This window comes from Siphateles boraxobius, unplaced genomic scaffold, assembly GCF_051911475.1.
Source record: "Siphateles boraxobius isolate OS27281-9 unplaced genomic scaffold, OSU_SipBor_1 125, whole genome shotgun sequence".
NCBI lineage: Eukaryota > Metazoa > Chordata > Actinopteri > Cypriniformes > Leuciscidae > Siphateles > Siphateles boraxobius.
In genome coordinates, this window is record NW_027508728.1 from 1,328,042 (window position 1) to 1,338,246 (window position 10,205).

Below are 10,205 nucleotides of genomic sequence, written 5' to 3' on the forward strand. Positions count from 1 at the left end.
AAAGTGTTGCTATTTTGTTGCAACAAAGCAATTAAAACAATGGAGAAGGCAGTTTTCTGATTTTAAAAATGTAGGCGAGAGTTGTAAACTAATTTGGAAGATATTTGTCCAATTTAGGGTTCATCTCTTGTTGCGTAGGCAAACGGAGATGTTTAAGGTTCATAGCAAGAGATGTTCATAGCTTGGCAACACTCTTACAGACATCTACTGAGGAGTGTGAGTGGATGAAGATGAGCAGATGTGGTAAGCAGAGAGAGCTGGGTGTTTATATCTGTGAGCAAGGACACAGTTTGACTTACTCTTCATGAAAATCACATCACTGTTCTGTAAGCTTGTGTATAAGAGAGTCTACAATCAAATTTCAGAGATTTTTTTTTACTGAAAACAAAGTGTACTCATTTGTGTAAGAATTTTCAAATATATAATAGATTCATAGATATTTTTATTGAGCTTTTTGTTTTTGCATACAAATGAAATTAAAAATATAAAATTTTAGGCAGCTGTTAATTTCAGAAGCACAGATAAGAGTCTTTGTTTTTCATGTTAGAAAGCTTGTAGGTTAGCTCCAAGTACAATCACAATCAACTTTGCAAAGTCCTGCTTTAGTCATAATCATAGGGCACAATATACTGTATAAATTTGACAATATTTTCCGTATTTAATTGTGCTTTGAATTTTACACTGTTGTACAATATATGCAACAGTAATCCCAGTGGTCTTCATCATCCGTATAGCACCACATATATCTTGAACCATATTTGGCACAGGCATGGTTGCTGCGGCAGAACTTCCCGTTTACAGCTATACTTCTCCAGAGCGGAGGACTGCAGTAATCCCAGTCATCTTTAAAGTAACCATGACCAGTCTTACACCAGTAGTAGTCCTTGCCGTATGTTGCGCAGGGGTGATCATCCAAACACCTCTCTCCTTTAGCCGTGACGAGTGAATACCGCGGGGAGCACTTTATCTGCGTCTGGCCTGAGTTACACCAGTAGCTCTGGAGATGGTGCTGGTAAAGGCATGAAGAGGAGCAGCAGGGCTTGGTTTCATCTCCTGAGGTGCACAAACAGCCGTCACTAGACTCTGAGACGCTGGAGCACTGCGATCCATCAGCTGCAGTCCTCTGCTTCTCTGGGACCAGTAGGCATTCAACATCATCCGGCCCATCGGATACATCCCTCTTTCTGAGATCATCATGCACAATTTTCCTTACTGGTCTGGCATTAGATATAAGACAAGCACTTCCAGCAAAAACCTTCAGATCCTCAGCCGTAGTATAGTAAGTGTTCATGCTGTCAAAGGCTAATTTTGCTGTCACCTCTTTCACCTTGACTTTCTTTTCAGATTTTTTGTTGTCACTGCCGATGGCCCTTTTCACTGCACTATACGTGGTCTGCACAGCTGTGCTCATGTGGAGATTCACTTTGAACTTCTCCTTAACCCTGTTTAATTTATCATTATCACCAAAACAATCATCCACAAAAATTTTAACTGTCTGTCGAGTTCCTGAGAGCTCACTGTAGAGTGTGCTGAGCTGATAATCCAGGTCTGAGACACTCATCGGGTTTATGCCAGGCTCTTCTGGCTGGTTTTCCCCCATATAGCTGAAGGAGAAAGACTTTCTGTCATCATTGTGGTGTTTATAACAGACAGCCGTCCAGATGTGAGAGGGCACCGTCACCCTTTCATAGTCTTCAGAGCTTTCTTCATAGCCTTCAGAGCTTTCTTCATAGTCTTCAGAGCTTTCCTTCTGTGGTATCCGTACATTCGCATTAGGTACCGTACCTGTGACAATGTAGGCTGTTGCTAAACCACCATCTCTGTTAAGCTGGTTTAGTAAAAAAGTCCTCAAATTTCCCTCCCACTTTCTCCAGTGGACACCGTTGAAACAGGGGTTCATCGGTGCGGCGTCGGTCAGTGTGAATGTTGCCATACGGCCATAACCGCAGCTGAAGCTGCTGGGGTTTAGGTGTCCACGATCATATCCGGAGAAACTGTAGTCACTGCTCATGGCTTGACTTCTTTTAATAACGCTGTTATTTAATCCAAGGTTTCTCAAGTCTCCCTCACGGACCATATTTCTATTTGGGTAACCTGAAATCTACAGAATAAATAATATGGTAGCTGGTTAGTTTGATGTTGATTGCTTGTAAGGAAAGACTTTATTATGTTTTCAAATTTTCTTGTGAAAAAAAGTTCTGTTCTTTGTCTCTTTTAATAGACATTTATAATTTTTACTGTGCAATTACTGTACAAGTACATTAAAAAATGACCATCCATCTAATATAGTTTTCAAATTATTTGCAATGGCAAAACAGAATGAAGAAAAATAATTAAATGAACAGAACTGCTTCTTATGGATTGCAGAGCTTAAATTGCTAATAAAATTCTTTAGTTAGAGAACAGAAGCACATAATCACCTGTGGCTCGACGTGCCAGATGTCTGTCCTTCCCTTGTCACTTTTGCATTCAGGATCAAATACGTAGGCACTGTAGAGGGGAATCCTGTGTCGTGTTGAGTACAGTGTAGCGTAAGAAGATCTTTGTATGGACATTTGTATGACGTGTTCTTCTTGCCTGGATTGCCCTTGACCATACACCTGACAGATTTTCTTGGCATTCTGATCCATTCCTCCTGGTTCTTTGTTTTTGTAGAAAACAGGGACTTTACAGTGAATAAATTCTTCGACCACTTCTGCCTGAGCACTGAATGCGCTCAGCACAACACAGGTGAGCAGACCCAGAACTAACATGGTGTGACGCTGGTCTCGTGTTATGGAGACACCAGAAGCACAGCTGCTTTAAGTACACAGGCAGAGATGCTGTTGTGGGTGTGACTGAAATTAACTAATGATAGAAATGAGGAATATGATGGGACCTTCGCTTCATCATGCTTATGACACTAATTTTAGAGCATGAACAGAAAGACTGATTTACTGAAAAGCAAACAGAGAACTTCCAAATGCTGCTCTGTAATAGAAATGCAGTGCTTGCGATTTCCACTTCAGTTTTCTAATACATGTTGTTTCACTTCTGCATCTGGAGCGAGGAGCAAGTGTTTTGAAGGTCAGATAATCCCTGTTTTGTCTCTCGCCGTGATCGTTCAGGCTTTGTCTCAGTAGAGAGCGAGAAGCTGGAAATGTAAAGCCTAGAGTGGAGTCATTAGAGAGCGCTTTAAACTCGGTTCTTGTCCATGTTCTTGTCCATGTTCTTGTCCATGTTCTTGTCCATGTTCTGGTCCATGTTCTTGTCCATGTTCTGGTCCATGTTCTTGTCCATGTTCTGGTCCATGTTCTTGTCCATGTTCTTGTCCATGTTCTTGTCCATGTTCTGGTCCATGTTCTTGTCCATTTTCTGGTCCATGTTCTTGTCCATGTTCTGGTCCATGTTCTTGTCCATGTTCTTGTCCATGTTCTGGTCCATGTTCTTCATGGTGACACTCAATGCTTTGGATTCATTTTTGTTGTTGGAAAACAAAAATGTCTCAAAAAATAAAACGTGGTCTCTCTGGCTCTTTATTTCGGCTGGATCTCCTGTCCAAGGTCACAGACAAACATCCCAAATAATTTAATCTCACCAATGAAAGCTCATTAGATTATAAATCAGAGAAAATCACCTCAAGCAGTGAATATTACCTGACCCAGCTCATATATGCACTACAACTAACAAAACCAAAGATTACATTTATCACAATCTAATAGTAAATCACTAAATCAACAATATCACACAAGTGAACTAAATTAACGGGAATACATTGCCATGAATCAGCACAAGTCTCTCTTGCACAATCTCCTGCAGTGTCAACTTCAAATACAAGGCCCTTTCAAGGACTTTCCAGGTCCAATAGCCTCAAATTCAAGGACTTAATGTGGGGACACATTTCAAGTGAGAGCAAGGTTACATTGTGTTACCTTGTAAGATACATAGTTACAGTTTTCATGTGTCAAACACAACTATGCAAAAAAGCTTTTTGCATTTATTTGTGTCCATATGACAGATCTGATATTCTATTTGTCGTATTTCTGTTTTGCATAAAACTGAAGAATATTCAGTACATTCTTTACTGTATTTTAAAATGATCTGATATTAACTTTTTTTCAATGTTTGTAAACCCATCGTAGTAGTTTTGTGGTGCGGAACGTCATGGCAACATACAACACAAAGTACCTCACGCGGGAAACACTTAATGTAATGCAAGCTAGTGTGCATAGACAAGTCAAGTCAAGTCACCTTCATTTATACAGCGCTTTTAACAATATGGACTATTACAAAGCAGCTTTACAGTGATAATAGGAGATTAAAGTAATATAGATTGTTTTGGCTTTACAGCAGATCTAGAATAAAGTTATTGTCCAGATAAAGTTAGTTAAGTTGGCTTGAGAAAGCCAACTTACTGAAATCCTATTTAAACTTATTATTAAGTTGGCTTGTGAGAGCCAACTTACTGAAATCCTATTTAAACTTATTAGTGGTGCTTGCCTATGGCAAAGCAACACTATTGTTATCTCACATACTTATTATTCTTATTCTTCTTATTCTTATTCTTCTGGCCACTTTTTGACGCGCTACTCCTCCCGCAGTTTTTGTCACAGACCCACGAATGAGGCGTCAAAACGTGCGGCCTGTTCGGGAATGGTGTGCTATGACTTTTATAAGGGATCGGGGGTACGATGTTCGCCCCAGGGGCGAAAAACCGGCCGAAAAATCCCATAGACTTAACATTGCGTCAAACTTTGACGAGTCGTAGCTCGGAACGAGGATGTCGCAGAAACGTGTAATTTACCACATTTGAAGAGGCTGACAGACTCTGTAAGAACATACCACACAATGGGGTAAAAGTTGCACCCCTGGGGGGCAGGAGCTGCCCAAAGTTTCCCCATTGACTTACTATGGTCCTACACCATAGAAACCGCTTTTATATTGAACATAACTCTGGATCACAGTGTCATAGAGACAAAGGGGCAGGCTCATTTTACTCAGACAACCAATCAGTCTCTCAGGATCATTGTGAAGCTATCAAGCCACGCCCTAGCAACCATTTAGAGCTCCTTAGCAACAAGTTCCCTAGACTTCCATTGAAACAGAACAAAGGGATATCTCAGGATATAAGAGTCATAGAAACATGAGGGTGGGCTCGTTTGACTCGGGGCAGCAAACAGCCAATCCTGAATCACCTCAACACATCCTAACCCCTCCCTAGCAACCATTGTCAAGCACCTTAGCAACAAAAATCCAAAGAGGGATATCTTCCATTCTGAATGTCACAAAGGTGTGGGAGTTAGTTTATATCATTCATACTGACAAGCAGCCTTTGGAGTTTCATGATTGGCAGCTGCCAAGCCACTCCCTAGCAACCAAACAGAGTACCCTAGCAACCATTTTGCAAGACCTATATCTCTGCATCAAAACATCGTATAGAGATGGGGGTTGGTTGATACATTCACATTGACTTTGGAGCTTCATGATTGGCAGCTGCCAAGCCACTCCCTAGCAACTAAACAGCGTACCCTAGCAACCGTTTTGCAAGACCAATATCTCTGCATCAGAACATCGTATAGAGATGGGGGTTGGCTCTTTTGACTCATGCTAGCAAACAGGACTTACTACATGCTACACATGCTAGCAGTGAATAGCTACATGCTAATATTGATTAGCTAAGTGCTAAATCATGCCAATAAAATGCTACAAACTCAACAGTAACCATCTTTGACAACTACCAACCACCTAGTAACACCATAGCAACCACCCAAATTACCTTAGCAACACCCTAGCAACCACCCAGAACACCCGAGCAACTGCCTAGCAACGCCCTAGCAACCACCCAGAACAACCTAGCAACCACCAGAACACCCTAGCAATCACCTAGCAACACCATAGCAACCACCCAGAATACCCTAGCAACCGCCGAGCAAAACCCTAGCAACCACCCAGAACACTCTAGCAACCGCCTAGCAACCACCCAGAATACCCTAGCAACCGCCTAGCAACACCATTGCAACCACCCAGAACACCATAGCAACCACCCAGATTACGCTAGCAACACCCTAGCAACCACCCAGAACACCCTAGCAACTGCCTAGCAACGCCCTAGCAACCACCCAGAACACCCTAGCAACCACCAGAACAACCTAGCAACCAACTAGCAACACCATAGCAACCACCCAGAATACCCTAGCAACCGCCTAGCAACACCCTAGCAACCACCCAGAACACTCTAGCAACCGCCTAGCAACCACCCAGAATATCCTAGCAACCGCCTAGCAACACCATTGCAACCACCCAGAACACCATAGCAACCGCCTAGCAACACCCTAGCAACCACCCAGAATACCCTAGCAACCTCCTAGCAACACCATAGCAACTACCCTAGCAACACCCTAGCAACTGCCTAGCAACACCCTAGCAACCACCCAGAACACCCTAGCAACCGCCTAGCAACACCATAGCAACCACCCAGATTACCCTGGCAACCGCCTAGCAACGCCCTAGCAACCGAGTGGCGAGTTTTGCCACTGCAAGCACCACTTCACATTTTCTTCTGGAAATGTACATTCTAGTTAGTGGTGCTTGCTTATGGCAAAGCAACACTATTGTTATCTCACATACTTATTATTCTTATTCTTCTTATTCTTATTCTTCTGGCCACTTTTTGACGCGCTACTCCTCCCGCAGTTTTTGTCACAGACCCACGAATGAGGCGTCAAAACGTGCGGCCTGTTCGGGAATTGTGTGCTATGACTTTTATAAGGGATCGGGGGTACGATGTTCGCCCCAGGGGCGAAAAACCGGCCGAAAAATCCCATAGACTTAACATTGCGTCAAACTTTGACGAGTCGTAGCTCGGAACGAGGATGTCGCAGAAACGTGTAATTTACCACATTTGAAGAGGCTGACAGACTCTGTAAGAACATACCACACAATGGGGTAAAAGTTGCACCCCTGGGGGGCAGGAGCTGCCCAAAGTTTCCCCATTGACTTACTATGGTGTAGAACGGCCCATGAAATGGGCCGTCCTACACCATAGAAACCGCTTTTATATTGAACATAACTCTGGATCACAGTGTCGTAGAGACAAAGGGGCGGGCTCATTTTACTCAGACAACCAATCAGTCTCTCAGGATCATTGTGAAGCTATCAAGCCACGCCCTAGCAACCATTTAGAGCACCTTAGCAACAACTCCCATAGACTTCCATTGAAAGAGATCGAAGGGATATCTCTGGACTGAATTGTCATAGAAACATGAGGGTGGTCTCGTTTGACTCGGGGCAGCAAACAGCCAATCATGAATCACCTCAACACTTCCTAGCCACGCCCTAGCAACCATTGTCGAGCACCTTAGCAACCAAAATCCAAAGAGGGATATCTTCCATTCTGAATGTCACAGAGGCATGGGAGTTGGTTTATATCATTCATACTGACAAGCAGCCTTTGGAGTTTCATGATTGGCAGCTGCCAAGCCACTCCCTAGCAACCAAACAGAGTACCCTAGCAAACATTTTGCAAGACCTATATCTCTGCATCAAAACATCGTATAGAGATGGGGGTTGGTTTATACATTCACATTGACTTTGGAGCTTCATGATTGGCAGCTGCCAAGCCACTTCCTAGCAACCAAACATAGTACCCTAGCAACCGTTTTGCAAGACCTATATCTCTGCATCAAAACATCGTATAGAGATGGGGGTTGGCTCTTTTTACTCATGCTAGCAAACAGGACTTGCTACATGCTAAACATGCTAGCAGTGAATAGCTACATGCTAATATTGATTAGCTAAGTGCTAAATCATGCCAATAAAATGCTACAAACTCAACAGTAACCATCTTTGACAATTACCAACCACCTAGTAACACCATAGCAACCACCCAAATTACCCTAGCAACACCCTAGCAACCACCCAGAACACCCTAGCAACTGCCTAGCAACGCCCTAGCAACCACCCAGAACACCCTAGCAACCGCCTAGCAACCACCCAGGATACCCTAGCAACCGCCTAGCAACACCCTAGCAACCACTCAGAACACCCTAGCAACCACCTAGCAACACCCTAGCAACCACCCAAAACACCCTAGCAACCGCCTAGCAACACCCTGGCAACCATCCAGAATACCCTAGCAACCGCCTAGCAACACCCAGGCAACCACCCAGAACACCCTAGCAACCGCCTAGCAACGCCCTAGCAACCACCCAGAATACCCTAGCAACCGCCTAGCAACGCCCTAGCAACCACCCAGAATACCCTAGCAACCGCCTAGCAACACCATAGCAACCACCCAGAACACCCTAGCAACCACCTAGCAACCACCCAGAACACCCTAGCAATGCCCTAGCAACCACCCAAAATACCCTAGCAACCAACCAGAACACCCTAGCAACCACCCAGAATACCCTAGCAACCACCCAAAACACCCTAGCAACCACTCAGAACACCTTAGCAATGCCCTAGCAACCACCTGAACAACATGAATAAGCCATATCTCAGCACCAGAACATAGTACAGACATGTTTGTTGCCTAGTATGCAATCATGTACCACACCCTAGCAACCGAGTGGCGAGTTTTGCCACTGCAAGCACCACTTCACATTTTCTTCTGGAAATGTACATTCTAGTTAGTGGTGCTTGCCTATGGCAAAGCAACACTATTGTTATCTCACATACTTATTATTCTTATTCTTCTTATTTTTATTCTTCTGGCCACTTTTTGACGCGCTACTCCTCCCGCAGTTTTTGTCACAGACCCACGAATGAGGCGTCAAAACGTGCGGCCTGTTCGGGAATGGTGTGCTATGACTTTTATAAGGGATCGGGGGTACGATGTTCGCCCCAGGGGCGAAAAACCGGCCGAAAAATCCCATAGACTTAACATTGCGTCAAACTTTGACGAGTCGTAGCTCGGAACGAGGATGTCGCAGAAACGTGTAATTTACCACATTTGAAGAGGCTGACAGACTCTGTAAGAACATACCACACAATGGGGTAAAAGTTGCACCCCTGGGGGGCAGGAGCTGCCCAAAGTTTCCCCATTGACTTACTATGGTGTAGGACGGCCCATGAAATGGGCCGTCCTACACCATAGAAACCGCTTTTATATTGAACATAACTCTGGATCACAGTGTCATAGAGACAAAGGGGCAGGCTCATTTTACTCAGACAACCAATCAGTCTCTCAGGATCATTGTGAAGCTATCAAGCCACGCCCTAGCAACCATTTAGAGCTCCTTAGCAACAAGTTCCCTAGACTTCCATTGAAACAGATCAAAGGGATATCTCAGGATATAAGAGTCATAGAAACATGAGGGTGGTCTCGTTTGACTCGGGGCAGCAAACAGCCAATCCTGAATCACCTCAACACATCCTAACCCCTCCCTAGCAACCATTGTCAAGCACCTTAGCAAAAAAAATCCAAAGAGGGATATCTTCCATTCTGAATGTCACAAAGGCGTGGGAGTTAGTTTATATCATTCATACTGACAAGCAGCCTTTGGAGTTTCATGATTGGCAGCTGCCAAGCCACTCCCTAGCAACTAAACAGAGTACCCTAGCAACCATTTTGCAAGACCTATATCTCTGCATCAAAACATCGTATAGAGATGGGGGTTGGTTGATACATTCACATTGACTTTGGAGCTTCATGATTGGCAGCTGCCAAGCCACTCCCTAGCAACTAAACAGAGTACCCTAGCAACCGTTTTGCAAGACCAATATCTCTGCATCAGAACATCGTATAGAGATGGGGGTTGGCTCTTTTGACTCATGCTAGCAAACAGGACTTGCTACATGCTACACATGCTAGCAGTGAATAGCTACATGCTAATATTGATTAGCTAAGTGCTAAATCATGCCAATAAAATGCTACAAACTCAACAGTAACCATCTTTGACAACTACCAACCACCTAGTAACACCATAGCAACCACCCAGATTACCCTAGCAACACCCTAGCAACCACCCAGAACACCCTAGCAACTGCCTAGCAACGCCCTAGCAACCACCCAGAACAACCTAGCAACCACCAGAACACCCTAGCAATCACCTAGCAACACCATAGCAACCACCCAGAATACCCTAGCAACCGCCGAGCAACACCCTAGCAACCACCCAGAACACTCTAGCAACCGCCTAGCAACCACCCAGAATACCCTAGCAACCGCCTAGCATCACCATTGCAACCACCCAGAACACCATAGCAACCACCCAGATTACGCT

General features: G+C 44.2%; 1 protein-coding gene across 1 annotated transcript; it reads right to left on the minus strand.

The window, feature by feature from the left end:
- Window positions 1–425: 425 nt before the first annotated feature.
- LOC143733008 (uncharacterized) lies at window positions 426–2,758 on the minus strand. Its single transcript, XM_077224534.1, has 2 exons — window positions 2,421–2,758; window positions 426–2,101 (listed from the first exon to the last, which is right to left on the minus strand). Exons 1-2 carry the CDS (start codon window positions 2,751–2,753, stop codon window positions 677–679), a joined length of 1,758 nt encoding a protein of 585 aa, XP_077080649.1. The 5' UTR covers window positions 2,754–2,758; the 3' UTR covers window positions 426–676.
- Between the last annotated feature and the right edge of the window lie 7,447 nt (window positions 2,759–10,205).